The sequence below is a fragment of the Tigriopus californicus genome, chromosome 5 (genome assembly GCF_007210705.1).
Source record: "Tigriopus californicus strain San Diego chromosome 5, Tcal_SD_v2.1, whole genome shotgun sequence".
In the NCBI taxonomy this organism is placed as follows: domain Eukaryota; kingdom Metazoa; phylum Arthropoda; class Copepoda; order Harpacticoida; family Harpacticidae; genus Tigriopus; species Tigriopus californicus.
In genome coordinates, this window is record NC_081444.1 from 15,919,438 (window position 1) to 15,934,900 (window position 15,463).

The 15,463-nt window shown below is 42.8% G+C and overlaps 3 protein-coding genes across 4 annotated transcripts; 1 reads left to right on the forward strand and 2 right to left on the reverse strand.

Annotated features, from left to right (window-relative positions):
• The first annotated feature begins 47 nt into the window (after positions 1-47).
• LOC131879951 (RNA 3'-terminal phosphate cyclase-like) lies at positions 48-1,281 on the forward strand. The gene has a single exon (XM_059226431.1). It carries the CDS (start codon positions 51-53, stop codon positions 1,140-1,142), a length of 1,092 nt encoding a protein of 363 aa, XP_059082414.1. The 5' UTR covers positions 48-50; the 3' UTR covers positions 1,143-1,281.
• Positions 1,282-3,559: 2,278 nt separating this feature from the next.
• LOC131880528 (uncharacterized) lies at positions 3,560-9,297 on the reverse strand. 2 transcript variants are annotated; one of them, XM_059227185.1, is made up of 5 exons: positions 8,980-9,297; positions 6,685-6,918; positions 6,386-6,598; positions 5,840-6,301; positions 3,560-5,772 (listed from the first exon to the last, which is right to left on the reverse strand). In XM_059227185.1, the coding sequence occupies exons 1-5, from the start codon at positions 9,272-9,274 to the stop codon at positions 5,660-5,662; spliced, it is 1,317 nt and encodes a 438-aa protein (XP_059083168.1). In that variant the 5' UTR covers positions 9,275-9,297; the 3' UTR covers positions 3,560-5,659. The 2 variants fall into 2 exon arrangements, with proteins under 2 accessions (XP_059083168.1, XP_059083167.1); XM_059227184.1 differs by having other exon boundaries at positions 3,560-6,301.
• Positions 9,298-10,599: 1,302 nt separating this feature from the next.
• Positions 10,600-13,456, reverse strand: LOC131880142 (WD repeat-containing protein 70-like). Its single transcript, XM_059226667.1, has 2 exons — positions 13,082-13,456; positions 10,600-12,957 (listed from the first exon to the last, which is right to left on the reverse strand). Exons 1-2 carry the CDS (start codon positions 13,160-13,162, stop codon positions 10,840-10,842), a joined length of 2,199 nt encoding a protein of 732 aa, XP_059082650.1. The 5' UTR covers positions 13,163-13,456; the 3' UTR covers positions 10,600-10,839.
• Positions 13,457-15,463: the final 2,007 nt, after the last annotated feature.

A 15,463-nucleotide genomic window follows, 5' to 3' on the forward strand; every position in this document is an offset into this window, starting at 1 on the left:
ATTGTCAAATACGATATTTTTAATCCTCTTGAAATTTTCAGTTCAAAGCTATGGCCACGAAAATTCAAATCAATGGAACCCATCTAGAAGGAGGAGGTCAAATTTTGCGAATGGCCGTGGGGTTCGCCTCCATATTAGGCACACCCATTCACATCCATTCGATTCGGGGTAATCGCTCGAAGCCCGGGTTAAAAGCTCAGCATTTAAAAGGAATCGAGTTAAGCCACGAGATTCGTTCCGGACAATTGAGTGGAAACACGATGCATTCCATGGAGGTCGACTTCATCCCAGAGAAATTGGGTCCAAAAGGAGGTCAATATTCTGCCGACACACGAACCGCCGGTGCGGTGACCCTTCTGGCTCAAGTCTCCTTGCCAGTCCTACTATTTGCTGATGCACCTTCAACTCTGGATTTGAAAGGCGGCACCAATGCCGACATGGCTCCCACCGTCGAGTATTATGACAAGGTATTCCGTCCCAATCTAGCTCTCTTTGGCGCCCAATTCGACCTGACAGTCAAGAAAAAAGGCTACTTTCCCAAAGGCGGAGGCCATGTGGAGCTAACGGTAGCTCATCCTGTTCGTGAGCTGTCTCCTGTAGACTTGACCGACCCAGGAAAGGTAGAGTCTATCGAAATCGAGGCCTCGGTGGCTGGAACTTTACCCGAGTCCTTGGCCCAGAGTATGACCAGGGCCGCAGAGGTATTGATCAAACAAAACCTCCCGTCCGACTGCCGGGTCCTCACTCGATCGTTCAAGGAGGCGTCTGCCACTGCCAATGGCTCGAGTATTGTGATTGTGGCCAAAACCTCAACCGGCTGCACCATTGGCGCTTGTGCGGTAGGCTCTCCCAAAGTGAACCCGAAGAAGACGGGTGAGAACGCGGCCCACGAAGTCCTGAACTCACTGAGACAAGCTATTTGCGTGGACAAGGACATGCAAAACATGCTGATCATCTACATGGCATTGGCCAAAGGCCAATCTCGCATTCTGACAGGTCCTTTGGAAATGCACACGACAACGGCCATTTGGATCAGTGAATTGCTATCGCATGCCAGATTTCAAGTTCATAAGCGTGATGATAAAACCAATATTATCGAATGTCAGGGCATTGGTTGGTCCAATCAATGTCCGTCAGAATGAACTTGAAAATGCATTTTGAAATCACATAATCTGCCGGAGAAAACTTCATCATATTGTCAATTCATTGGTTATTTCCAATATTCTGAATACTGTGACCAAAACTGATCATCTTTGAAATGGAAGAAGCATAAGCATTGAGTTTGAAGCTATTATTACCCCTCTTGGGTATGTTAACAGTTAAAAGATAAGATATGATCAAAGTAGTTACAAACATACACAAGATGGTGGTTAATTGTGCCGAGAAATGCCCCAGCAAATCATTTCTGTTCAACAAACTTCTTACTTACATAGGTACACAATGCTGCTCATCGAACAATTTTAGTTCTGGCTTTTCAAAGACTGCGCGCTTTGTTAAGGTCAATGATTACGAACAATAACTGATTTGATCCACAAAAAAAGTGGTCCATCGAGTTGGATGAGATCGGGGCCAATCGAGGCAATTATCTTTTTTGCCATGGTGGTTGTAATTTCTGATTAAGTGTTTGCTCAAATACCAAGACATCCAAGTTGGTTTTTCTTTTTGTAATAAGAAACATAGTCAAAAGCAGCACGGATAAGTGTCCTAATAACTTAAACTACATTAAAACTGTCAAAAACGAAGTCAATCAATATCAAAAGTACTCTTATTTATGTATTGATATGAGATTTCATAAACATCGATTTGGTAGATTATTAGTTATTATAGCTTGATAGTTGCATTTGCACCATAAAAGATCGAAAGATGTCCTAACTATAGTTCAAATTATTGCCAAGACATTTTTTTAAATGACATAATGAGAAATAAGATGTTTTCATTTTCTTTACGATATCTTTAAAAGCTTTAGGCAGCAAAAATTGTCCATTGAAACTTATAAAGGTTGTAAAATTGGCCATTTTTCCAACGTAAACCCCACAAGTAGCGCTATCCGATTATGTTTCCAAAATATCTGCACGACACATTTGAGAGTTCAATTTTCAAACTTGTCGCTCTTTGCAATAATTGATTTCTACGTAAAGTTGCTTTTTAACAAGCATGTCATTACAATTGTGGACTATGGTATTAGGTAAGTTTAAGGTGAAATTGAAATCTATTTTCAGGTTTTTTGCCCATTTCAAAAAAGTGAAATATTTTCAGTCATTTTTTGGGCTTATAATAAGCATACCATATTTATTGGCAATTGCCTTAAGATATATCCGGAGCATTTTTTGTCAAATTCAGTGCAAATGTGATCCTTGAATGCGTGATATCTTATCGTTTGCTCAATGTATTTAAGTAGATTGATAAACAAATCTGAGGTATTTTCCTAAACGGTATTTTCTAAACCAGTTCCTTTTGATTTCATAACATCGTTGCTAACATCATTTGCACAAACACTTGATAAGTGTTGTGGGTACCACCGTGCCTCGTCTTCGCAAGAGTCTTGAATTTCAACTTCAATCCTTTCATGCGAAAAGGCTGCTTTGCCAGAGAATCTTTGAATCAGCAAAAGGCTGTAATACAATTATTGGGAAATATTGGGATCAGGTAAACAAAAAAGTTACCTTATCACAATTTTACGAATGGAGGAACTCTTCATCATGGGTCTCAAAAAAAACGCAATTCGCAAGCATTGTAAATCCTCACTTTGGCATAAGTCTGAGTGCCCCGAGGAAGACCTAAAGAACTGGGTCATTTTCTATATATTTTAACTCCCCTGCATTCGACCCATTTTAGCTCAATCTATTCAAATATGAATCAAGTTTACTCTTTGGAAGACAAAGCCATAAACACCGTACTCAGTGTCTTATTCTGATCAAGTCTTTGACGATACATTTCAAATAAATGGTGTTACAAGAACGGACAAACATGTCTTCATTCTTGTGATCATCTGTTATCCACATGAACTCGACCCCAAAATATTGACGCTATGCTATGATCAAAAAGTTCAGTTACAAACAACAGAAAAAAAGAAGAAAACAACTTAAATTCATGGAAATGTGACCTCAGGGCCTCTGGGAACAGAATGTGTTACATGATTCATAATAATTCGTTCACTTCAGGCTTGTCAATGCTAGGCCTGTGTTGGCGGCATCCCATACTTCCATGAACGCGCCATAATGTTCCATGTCTCATTGGTGGTGAACAAACTACGTAGAGAAGGCAAAGAAAAAAGAGCTAAATTTCAAAAAAGAAAAGCTTCAAAACGTTCCTCTATCCAAGGACGACGTCACCACTGGACAGCGACGGGGATGGAGGAAAATGAGTAATTCCAATTCCAATCCATCAAATGCATTTCCCTTTACATAAGTTGCCTCAGAAAGCAATGGTCAGTTTTGATCTCAATCAAACGTCTGTGTCAAAAGTTAAGAGCATTTAAAACTCGGACCAGGGAGGGCGCTAATTGAATGAGCTGGCACCACGTTTGTAAGATCTTACCAAGGTGGTGGTGCTAAGCAAGTCATTTTCTGCCCACGTCGAACTGAGTTTCAGGACCTCAATCGGGATAAAACTTACGTTTCCCCCACCCAACCGTCTCTGTCCAGTGATGACGTTGTCCTTGCTCTATCCAACCCACCCGATTCAGAAGGGAGCGGTTTTTTTTTTTTTTTGCGGACTTCCTTACCGCTACCGGGATTGGAATCCCAGCAGTTCAAGACGAGAAGATTATTTAAACATGTTAAATCTACGATCAAATTCTGAGTTTATTGCTGACGAGATCTCGATAATCGATTAATAGATCTTGTGGTGATGGCAAGACATGCTTGTTTGACAGAAAAAAATGATGGAAAGGATTAACCAGCCTCGTTCATGTTCATGAGCTAAGAACTGAATTTAATCTTGAAACTATTGACGCAAGGCGAACTCTTTTCAACCCAGAATGAGAATTGTGACTAGAAACTCTTCGTGACCATTTACTTAGCACTCGACGTGGAAGGTTGATGATGAGATTATCATGAATCATTAATTGGCGGGTATTGCTGTTTCGTTCGATCATATTTTTTACCAATTGAAAACAAATTGAAAGACCTTTGATCCAAAATGACCGAGTAGTAATTCATCGTCATCTAGTCAAACTGTTTTCTTGAGCAAATGTTAATGTTCTCATATACGAGTAATTTATTTTACACAATTAACAATCGTCACAAAAAAAACTTTTTCATAAACCATTGTGGACCGAAATCGTCGACAAAAAAAACGATAAAAAACAGGCCAAATACCCAAGGTCTATTGAGGCAAAGGCCCTTCCGTTTCATGAGCCTTTGCCTTTTTTCTTTTTAAAAATAGTTCCCTAATTATTTTCTTTTTGGTTTTCCGATTTTTATCAAGTTCAAAGTTGTCAACCTTACTTTTGAAATTGCAATAAACCTGGGGCGTTTCACGTACTTATAGAAATGTCGACTGCGAAAGGAAGCAAAGTTTTTGTATCTCCTGAACACATCTTGTCAAATGGGCGGAATTGGCCAAACTTGGGAGACTCAGGAGTTGTGGTCAAAGCGATGAAACAATCACTCGTGAGCTCTGCGCTTGACGGCTGATTATCGCTAAAAAAAAGAAAGAAAAAAAGAAAAGTTGAAAATTTGACAATCTGTCGGCCACCCTGAGACATTTTGGATAAGTGGTCGCACTGTGAAATTGGCCCTCGAGCTTGTCGAGCGCCACTTTAGCAAATGTAACGATCTTACTTTGTAATAAACGTTTTAGTGCGCGAACCTGGCAACACAACATAAAATTTGAAATTTTCGGCCTGTTAAAGGTCAGCTGCCATGAGCTTTTGACAACATAACTTTAGAACAAACCACTTTACAAGTTGAGGGTATAAAAATGACGTGGCTTCAATTGAAAAGATCTAAATTTCTTAATCTGTTGCTTTATTTCGAAAAGTGGCTCAGAGTTGCTTAGACAAAGAGCACACCAATTTAGCGAGAAGCCTGTTCACAGTCCATATTGCTTTTTGGGGAAATTCGTGGATGTTCATATGAATTTCCATTATTTTTGTGTTAGGGCGTTTTTACACTAGGATGGAAAACCGAGATTGAATCTGGTTTGAGGATGGAAGTAGGACTTGTGTTGGGGCGAGTTTTTCGCAACGTGAGTCTTTTTGTTCGACTGCAGTACAGTGAAAGATTCGAGTCCTCTGTTGGACTCAAATCTTTTCCCGAACTCGCCCCAGCACTAGTCCCACTTTCATCCTCAAATCGAATTCAATCTCTGTTTTCCATCCTAGTGTAAAGCCACCCTTACATTTTAGTGACCAAGTAAACTCACTCCGATCAAAACAACTCAAGCTTGAGAATAGACCGGTAGTGAATATAATTCTGTAAAGTCTGACATATTTTGAGAATATTACGGGTATCTTTTCAAGAAGAGGTAAACAATATCTACTACCATAGTCTGGAGGTAATAGGTATAGGAACTGAACACAAGTGGATATTCTGAAAATCTTACTTTCATGGTTACTAATTATAGTCATCACGTTGATGCTCAATACAAAAGAAATCCACTTAATCAACTACAAGGTGTATGCCAATATATCAAGACCTTTTTTACGGTAGAAACATCATAAGCACATGCTGCCTTGTGGACCGCAAAAGGTACCAGGCGCAAGTATAATTTTGGATCTCATGCACAAGCAAGGCCACAAGACTGGTGAAAGATCTCTGGCAAAAGGGTCTGAAATAAAATGAAAAACAACGAAAATAGTTAAGGTACGTTGCTTCAACCATTGGGATCCTCACACCTTTAATCTTGCCAAAGCATTTATGTCCTGGCAAATTCCCCTTGGCACATTCCCTTTGACAAGCCACATCTCGGTTCCGATCATTGGGCACCATTCCCGTCCAGATTTCCACTGGAGGAGGACTTATGTCTTGGGTGATCATTGGTGTTTCGGTTGTCGTTAATATTGCTGTTGTTGTTGTCGTCGTTGTTGATGTTGTCGCAATCGTAGTTATGCCAACGGGTGTTTGGCAATTGAATTCACAAATGGTGGATGCGTTGAACAGACAGTTGATGGTAAGGATCGCATAACCCGTACTAGTTTTCCTGATCTTGGGACAGCCAAAGGGTTGAAAGTCCACCAAATCATACCAAGAGGAAGAGTGCAGGAATGGTTGTCCATTGTTCCACTGATGTTTTGTACTGCATTCTTCATCTTGACACGTGGTCGTGACTGGATTCATGTCAAGCCAAGTTTCTCTGGCTGAACAAGAGTACGATTATATTGATCAGCCAGTCACGGGTTCAAGGAATACACCGTAGATAGTCATATTTAAAAGAATCATACTTGCAAATTTCAGTATTTCCGTGATTGCATCATATGAATCCTGTGTGGTAATGGTTGGTAATCGACCCCCTATAACCGAACAAGCCACTTCTGCCTCAATTTTAGTACCTACTATATCTGGCAGAATCTTGAACCATTTGTCTCCTTGAGGCTGAAAATCTTGGGGGATGGGTGCACCCATCGGACATGTGGCATTCACCTCTTCAATGACACCTGGGTGTCATATAAGCGATTAAATGCAGTAATAAACAGTTTGAAAAGACAACCACTGAAAACCAACTGTATGTTAAATGCCTCACCATCACAATCAAACTGGCAAATGTGCCCTTCAATCCATTGGTCACAACTCCCGCTGATGATATTAGATCCATACGACAATCTGAAGCATTCGTCATCTTCATCTACTGACAAGTATCCCATCCAGGATTGATATTCAAAGCTGGACCCATCTTCCCATTGTAAATTTGAGTTGCATCCTGCATTGACACAATCATCATCATTGGAATTGGTCAATCCAATCCAAATCTCTCCGTCTGAAAAGCAGGTCAAGTTTTTGTTTTTGACATTTCTTAACCTTTCAAAGGCCGTCAAAAGGGGTTCTTGTTTACTAGCAAGACTAAAGCTGTGAATCTGATGCAAAATGGCCTTAAACAGGACAATTACTTAGTCGAAGAAATGTGCGTACGTGTTAAGAAGGTCGACACTCTTTTAGATTTGTTGCAAGCATATGTTGGCTCATTTAGGAATTTCAATATAAATAGTAAACTTAACTGGAATATGCTTAAACAGCTTGGGCGTCCACAATGATTGAAACAAAAAAAATGACCCATGGTGTTCAGATTGATTTCCTGTTCATCTCTGGATTCATATTTTAATCCATTGGCATGCGTGTTGGTCAATGCTTCTTTTTGTAGGTTCTGGTAAAGTTGATTTAAACTTATGAAAACGTGCAGAATCAAAGAGGCAGATTGTCTTTGACTATATTAAACTATGACCACACTACTTCCTTCATTCAAGATAATCGTAAATGATGACTAGGCCCGGCCAAAACTTGCAGATAAATATTGTCTTTATTGACAACAAATTTGCATAAAAAATTGCAAATAAACTCGCCCAAACCGACACGATCTGGGGGGCTGTAAGAGCTATTTTTGCCTATCATATCAAGCAACGGGTAGATGAAAAGGACATTATGTAATATTTCTTTCTTGCACGAGAATCTGAAACATCCTAAAACTGAGATCTCTTCTTGGGCTCAACAAATGATTGTTGAACATTTGCAACCATTACATAAAAAGTCATGATGGAAAAATAGTATTTGAAATTCTCGACCTTATAAAACCTCCCTGTTAGAACCCTGTGCCTGTATCCAAGGATGGATATGGGGAGAGGTGATTGATTTGGTGCAACACGCTCGAGCTTGAGACAAACTTTTTTCTGAGTCAGGTCTTGTAGTTCAACGGAATTAGAATGAGGAGATATGAACAGTAGGGCAGTTCAAATATAACAATCCTTGTTAGAAGCAAGCACAATTTTCAGCCCTGAGCTTCTTTCTTTATGTAGGATATAAAGGATATGAATATAATATCAAAAAGTGGAAATTTTTGTTAAGATTGCCAAAAAGCTTCGAGTTTTCTTATTCTAAAAGGGAGAAATGAAAAATTAAATGCCACTCTGGAGCGTGAAAAAAAGGAAAGAGGAAGGAGTATTTTGGGGGCTTTTAGGCCGTTACAATTACACCATTTTAAATTGTAATAGGATTGCAGCTACTTTTTCGAAACAAGAAAGGAAGTGCTGTAATTTCGTTTTTTGTAAATTCGTTACTACTGCCCTGGGTACAGTTGAAATTGACTCAATATATCATTCTATTCGCTCAACTCCTTCAAAACAATTTTTAACATAAAGGGTCTTCGCATTATTTCGGTTACGAGAGAATCCGTGCTCGTGATATGACTTGCCTTTCAAAAACACAAAGCGTTCAAATACCTTTTCAAGTATTCTTCATAATGGGGGGACAATTTAGTGTGCAAAGAATTATGCATAATACACCAACAAATCTCTGGTGGATATAGGAATATCCGCCATGTGTAAAGTGTCAATCAGATGGTGGATGACGGTTTTCTTACAAAGCGATCATAGCTTTTCATAAAACTGGTCCCTATTTTCAATTGCCGAATATTGAGGACAAAAATCTTACGTAGACACTAACCATATCAAAAGGTGGAAGATCAATTTGATATTAAGCAATGAAAGAGTACGGTCCGCTGGGAAAATTGAGGTGTAGAGCTCACCCCTCCGGCCTTACACCCAAAATCAGGGACGAGAAATCATTCGGGAGAAAAGGGTGGCAGAAAATGGCACTGTTTGTTCAAAAAACATTAAACCCCAATTTCGCTCACGTGGCAAAAATTCTTTCAGTCGATTTTTGTCATTGCTGCTCGTGAGAGCTTTTTTTGAGAAAGGCGTTATCTCAATAGTTGAGGGAAATACTTCAACGCCTCCCTTTTTCATGCATTATGAATGTATTCACAAACGTTCTACAGATACTTCTTTGACATATCGATCGATCGATCGAAATAGTTAATCGAGCTTACCGTTTTCTTCCTCCATTTTGCCTTTGAGGGCCAAAGCCACGGCCTCAGATTTAGGCATGGGCAAAATTCCGTCGCTTTGTGCGTTTTTGCAAGCCCTTTTGGCGTTTTTGTACTTGGTCTCGGCTTTCCTGACCGCCATCAACGCCACCGAGCCGTAAACCTGGTATGGGATAGGCACTGGGCTCGATCCTGTTTGGCATTGCATCAATCCCGTGACCGTCCAAGTCCTGGTCCAAAACAAGATTTCGATGGTCAGGATGAATAATTGCAAGGTGTGGAGGGTTTGAAATCTCATGTTGCTCTGAGCGACAGACTCTCGTGCGACAAGTGCGAAGAGAGTACATTTTAAATCAATGGTGTTGACCAAATGATAGCCATGGGAAAGAGGCTTTGTTGTAGAGGTGTGCTTAGGATCCAACTGGGCTCCGAATCCGATCCGAATTGAAGTTTTGTAATCCGAATCTGAATCCGAGAGCTTTGCCCAATCCAAGCGAATCCGAATCCGTAATTTTTCACTCGATCCGAATCCGAGGTATTTATGCTTGATCCGATCCAAATCGGAAATTTCTATACCCAATTGACTTAAAGTCAAAAATAATGAGATGCCAAGATTGAGTAGTATTCAAAAGTTGACAACATTTTGCAAAAAAATGCAAATCATCCAAGCAATGGAATGAAAATATCAATGAAAGGTTAAATACATTCTGTCACAATATTTCATTACATGTATTTAAAACAAAAAAAGAAGCTCTTTGAATGCACTCTGTGCTTGCATATTCCTCTTACCTCAATGCTGGAGTAGCAATATTATTTCTTGGAAGGGTTGTTCATCTTCAACTTGATTCATGAAATGATTTTTTTCCTACAAAGTTTAGGTTTTTAATGTCTCCTTTACTTTATAATATTTCTAGAAAATGATCGTTGAACTTGCATTTTTCCAAGGTTGCAACACTGAGTGATGCCACAAAATGAGGGAATTGACAATAAGTCTTAAAATAAAACATACATAGCTACGTTTTAATTGCAGTACTATTGAATATTATTCTGTTATCAGAATGGTGCACAATTGTTAATTGAGGGACTTGATATGTTGAGGTATTTGTCTTTCATTTTCCCTTTATAGGGCTCTATATACGGCAGATATTTTAATCCCTTTCTTTTCTGAGGTTTTTTGTCTGTGTGGAATCACCACACAGTTGTTAACATTCCTTTTAAGGTAGTAGTTGTGTTCATAGTGTGCTAGTTTAATGGTCTTTGATTTCCCCTGAGAAACCAAACATGCATATATTTACTTAGTCCTGAAATTCCGGATTGGCTTTTCTATTCCTCAATTCGAATCCTAATCCGAACAGAAAGTTCAATCCGACCAAATCCGAATACGAAATTTTTCGCCACTCTAGATCCGAACCCGAAAATTGCTGGTCAATCCGATCCGAGCCCAAAAAGCCGGATCCGATGCTCAACTCTACTTTGTAGGTACGATTAGCAGTCTAGAGATCAATTAGGATATTTGGTTCCCATATGAGAGTTGCATGTCTATTGCGCGTTTTGAAATGTTATTGCGACTTATTAGGATTCGTGAGAGAGAATGTGTCGAAAAACTTTCACGCGGTCCGTAAGTTGGGGTCGCGTGTTTAATAAGAAAAAAAACAATGTGGAATCATCTCCAAACACGGCAACGGACCAATCATTGACACAATAGGCATGTGCTTCAAATTCGACATGTCACTCACTATACTGACCCGATAGTTCACTTCATTCGAATAATCACACGTTCTCTAATAGTTTGTATCGATTGTTTCACGTACATTTGGGTGATCCACATAAATGCTATCAAATTGAATAGGGTGGAAGAGATAGCTAGCCAAATGTCTCGGTTTTAGTCTTCTTTTCTGGAGGCTGATCGTGCTCGGTGTTAAAAATGGCCTTGGGCTGGGTCTTTTGGTACGCGGGTGCAATCCAATAGGGATTATCTTCACTCTCTTTGGCGTGACGCAGGATTCTCTCTCGAGGATCAATGTGATCGTCTTTGTTCTTGACAGAAATCTGCTTGGCCATGAACGAATGCAAAGTACTGCCTCCGGCCGCCACACGCCCGCCCGTTCCTTTCATGCCCAAGGGCAAGTCCGGCCGGCGAGACTTGACCGGATCTTTGCGGGCTCGTTCTTCTTGACGCTTTGTGGACCGCTGTCGCTCCTCCCGGAACATGGGTAGCGAGTAGGGCGTGATGATGTGTTGCGTTGCGATGAATTGCGTGGTTTTGGCCTTGGTGGCCGTTTTGACAACGCAGAGCTTGGCTCCGTTGACCGATCTGATGGGGTCATAGTAGAGTCTGACCACGCCATCACCACTCCCCACCATCATCTGATTGAGTTTGGGATGCCATTTGGCTCCGATTACATGCGAGCTCCCGACCTCCATTTGGCAGATCTTGTTGAAAGTAGCTTTTTCGAAGAACACTAGCTTACCGGACGTGTCCCCTCGGTCCATGGAGGTACCGGTCACGATCATGCGGTCGTCGGGGCTGAAACAGGCTTCGGTCATCTCAAATTTACTGAAGAGACCCGTGGCGACGTGGACGGCCTTTTTGAAATTGCGAATGTCCCACAGCTTGAGCGTGTCGTCACCGCCCCGCGTGGTGAAATGATGATTGTCGTAGCCGCAAGCGATGCTGGACGTGTCGGTGCCCTTTTGATGGGCATCACGGAGCATGAGTGACACATTCACAAAGGACTTGCGATGATCCCACATTTGTAAGGAACCGTCCTGACATCCGGCGGCCACGAGGAGACCATCGCGACTCACCGTACAACACGTCGGATTGGCCTTCAGTCCCTCGGATGATTTGCACTTGATGGCCATCTTGGATTTCCGCCCTTTATCCTCAATGAGCCAAATCCGGAGACTGCCATCGGTGGCGGCGGTGATGAATTCATCCTTGATTTTAGGGTGCCAACAGCCGGCGGTGAGCCCGCCCACATGGCCCTTGTTCCTCCGCACATCCACTACGTAGGGATCGCCTTTGACACACTGAAACAGTTCATGTCCATCGCGATCCAAGACCTTGGCCTGCGCACTACCGCCGACTACGAGGATCCTGTCCCCGGTGGCGGAATATTCCAGCTGCTTGATCACGTGACTTTCGCAAGGACGAATGGTGCGAAAACTCCGCAGGGAGGCGTCCATACCGGCGAAATCCCAGAATTTGACCTCATAGTCTAACCCACCGGAAATCAATCGCGAGCCCGATGGGTCAATGGCCAAGGCCGAAATGGGCTTACTGCCGTGTTTGAGTTCGATTTCGTGGCTTTGGGGAATGCGGTTGGCTAACGACGCCTCCTCCTCCTCTTCTTCGTCGTCGTCGTCGTCGTTATCTTCCCCATCACTTGGCCCCGTTGCCCGGTCGGCCGCCTGAGACGAGCGGGCCGATGACGGACTTGGCGACCGGGGTCTGGAAGGGATGGGCGGGACAGATTTCGAGGTCGTGGATTGGGCAGAAGAGGTCGCGATCACGGACGGTGGGACCGGACCTACCTCGGGGTCGGAGTCAGAATCATGGGCCGCGGGTGGCTGCGCCGAGGACGACGCCTCGACCTGGGCCGCACTTTCAGCCGCCATGCGTTCCAACTTGGCGTTATTGTCCGCATTGCGCGCTACAGCGGTCTGACGCGCCTCCGCCACGAGCGTGTCCAAGTCAAAACGTTGAGCCGGCTGGGCGGCACCCTTGGACTTCTTGGTGGCGCCAAATCCGGTGAAGCCCATAGTGGCCATGAGATCACGCTGGCTTTGAGCGTCCATGGTGTAAGTCGGTGTGTCGTCAGCCGCCAGGGGCCCGGGCTCCAATTCATTTCGAATGATGTGGGTGGGTCGGGTGGGGTTCGAGGCCCCACCGAAAGAACCGAAGCCGGGGCCGGGGGCGGGGGCGGCTGCGGGCGCATCTCCGTCGGATTGAGACGAGGCGGCGGAGGGCGGCGGGACCTGGAAGCGAAAGAGCGAGAGAGTGGAGGTGGATGCCACCAGGTGGGAGGTCAGGGGGTCGGGGGGCCGCAGGGCATCCCTCGGATATAGTATCATGGGAACCCAAGGTTGGCACCAGACTTACCAACGAGGAGGCCGCGCCCAGTTTGAGTTGCGCCAGGTTCATGCCAATTTTCATGGCGGGTTTGGGCCCGGACTGAGGCATGATCCGCTGGCGATGGGCTACGAACGAGCGTGGCCGCGCTCTGTATGGCCCGGCTGCGTGGCGTGCGTGCAAGGAGCGAGGCTGGCTGGCTGGCTGGCTGGCTGGCTCGATAGCTAGCCCACCACCACCATGGCTTAGGTTCCTGCCGTGGAATCAGTTCCTCCTAGTTCCTCCGTTTAGACTCCGTTTACACTCGGGTTCCTCGGGTTTCTCGGGTTCCTCCTCCCCGTCTGTTGGTGAGGTTGGGTTGGCCTCCGTGTTATTGAGGTGCTTCGGGAGGTTGGGAGGTTAGGAGGTTGGGGTGAGCATCAGGGCTGCTCCCTCCCTAAACTCGGAATATGCCAGAATAGGTCAAACCCAACCACACAGGGTTCCAAGGTAACTTATTGACTCAGTGAAAAACTTAACACATCAGGATACTCGACATAGCAGAAAACTAAAACAGAAAAGGCATTTTAGTTCCTTTGATAATTGCCCCTTCCATTTTGAGTTGATGTCTCCTATTACTACAGAATTCTCAATAACGGTGTGGATGGATGAAGTGTTCATCAAAGTGAAAGTGAAATATTCCCGGAAAAAGGGATTAGATTCATGCAGAAAAAATCATCAATTTTCTTGAGTATTCGGACATTTAGGCCAGTGCTGCTACCAGCAAACAAACCTGCCTGCCAATGCCAGTGATGCAAATTTGGTGTTTCAAGCGGGTTTTAAGGAAGCTGACCTGTCCTCATATAGCAATGAGAAAGAAGGGTCAGCTTTTCGAAAACGTGTTTCAAACCCTAAACTGGCAACACTGTCACTGGAACCAGCAAACCAACGAACCGGCCAGAGTTGGCCTAAACGTCCCCATGGTGCATACATACTTTCAAATCCTGGCTTGTGTCAACCAGGTTGTTTTGACCTTGGCCTTCGACTGCAAATTCTTAGGAAATCGTTCGATAATAATTCTAAACCATTGAAGTCCACTATTCATTTGACAAAGATGACATTGCATGACAAGTGACGAAATTATGCAGAACTATGGAAAGAGTATTTGGTGTCAAAACTTTGTCATCAGTAAGAGGTTTGGTAACACTTGCCTCATGGTAGAACCAGAGGGCGCACTAGTATGTGATCCCAAAGCTTTACAGTTCTCTATTCACTGTTCACCTTGAACCAAGAACATCTTGCGTGAACCCAAACATACATATTACCTAATGACAAGGGACGGCCAAAACTTGCATCCTGCAAATTGTGCAAACTTAACAAAAAAAACTTGCATATCCCAGAATATTTTGCAAATTCATTGCATCTGCACATTTTGCAATTTTAACAACAGCAATATTTGACATATTTCTGCAATTTGGGATTGTTTTAAATTAAATTGTGTCAAATTTGGGGCGAAAATCGTGAGATTTGAAGTTTTCCTCATTTTTTCTAAAAATTTGTTTGTCATGAAAGAACGAAATAGGTTACAGATTTATTAAGAACCACCTGCATGTATATTTCATCAATCCATTTTGAATAGCTCTGTCTCTCTTATCATAGCAGTTTTTAGAGATAAACCATATTAAAGGTTGGGACGGACTTTGTTTGTGCGACATTCTTCTCCTTTAAAAGTCAGACACATCTTAACATGTTTTCATGGGGTATTAGTAAATGGTTAGGAAGTGGACGATTAATGTGGAAAAAATTGGCCTGCAATCATTTTCAAGAAACTTGAAAACAGTAATCTTATCTCTGACATGTACTGAAACAAAATCTAAGTAACCAAACAGTTGAGTAATAGTTTCACTGTGACATTATCAAGATGCTATTGCGCAACTAAGGTATCTTTTTATCATGCAATATTCAACATATATGCGTAAGAAGCTGGTCTAGCTAATTGATCTAGGAGGCAGCTTGAACACTGCAAGAATCTTTTACCCAGATTTGTTTGTTAAAAAGTCAGATGGCAGCTCTCTCAATTGGCCTTCCATCCGATGATAGGTGTCCCAATTGAGGAATATTCCCGCTCCGTCCTCATAGCCAACATGAATTATTACCTCACCCTCAGGAATGACCGCAGGTTTGTCTCTTTAAGCTGCCAGAGGAGCAACTCATGCAGTAATTCAAATATTGCAACGGAGCTTCACTTGGCTAGCCTGGGATCAAACCAGGATTCGTAAATTGGAGCCGGAGAGCAGATGCTCTACCAATACGGTATCACAGCTAGCCTCTTCTTTCCCAGGTATAGTAGGTTCAAGTTATTGTCCCGATAGGTCTTCAAAACAGTGAACGATCAGAATTTTTTCACGGGCTTTCCAACCGCTACAAGGCATA

What these genes read in the sequence shown, in the direction of transcription:
- LOC131880528 (XM_059227184.1), bottom strand. Translation starts at nt 9,274, where the DNA reads ATGAGATTTCAAACCCTCCACACCTTGCAATTATTCATCCTGACCATC. An exon ending in CAAAATGGAGGAAGAAAACG is followed by an intron (nt 6,919 to 8,979) that starts GTAAGCTCGATT and finishes CCTGCTTTTCAG; the next exon opens with ACGGAGAGATTTGGATTGGA. An exon ending in GGAAATACTGAAATTTGCAA is followed by an intron (nt 6,302 to 6,385) that starts GTATGATTCTTT and finishes ACTCTTGTTCAG; the next exon opens with CCAGAGAAACTTGGCTTGAC.
- LOC131879951 (XM_059226431.1), top strand. Translation starts at nt 51, where the DNA reads ATGGCCACGAAAATTCAAATCAATGGAACCCATCTAGAAGGAGGAGGT.
- LOC131880142 (XM_059226667.1), bottom strand. Translation starts at nt 13,162, where the DNA reads ATGCCTCAGTCCGGGCCCAAACCCGCCATGAAAATTGGCATGAACCTG. An exon ending in TGGGCGCGGCCTCCTCGTTG is followed by an intron (nt 12,958 to 13,081) that starts GTAAGTCTGGTG and finishes TTTCGCTTCCAG; the next exon opens with GTCCCGCCGCCCTCCGCCGC.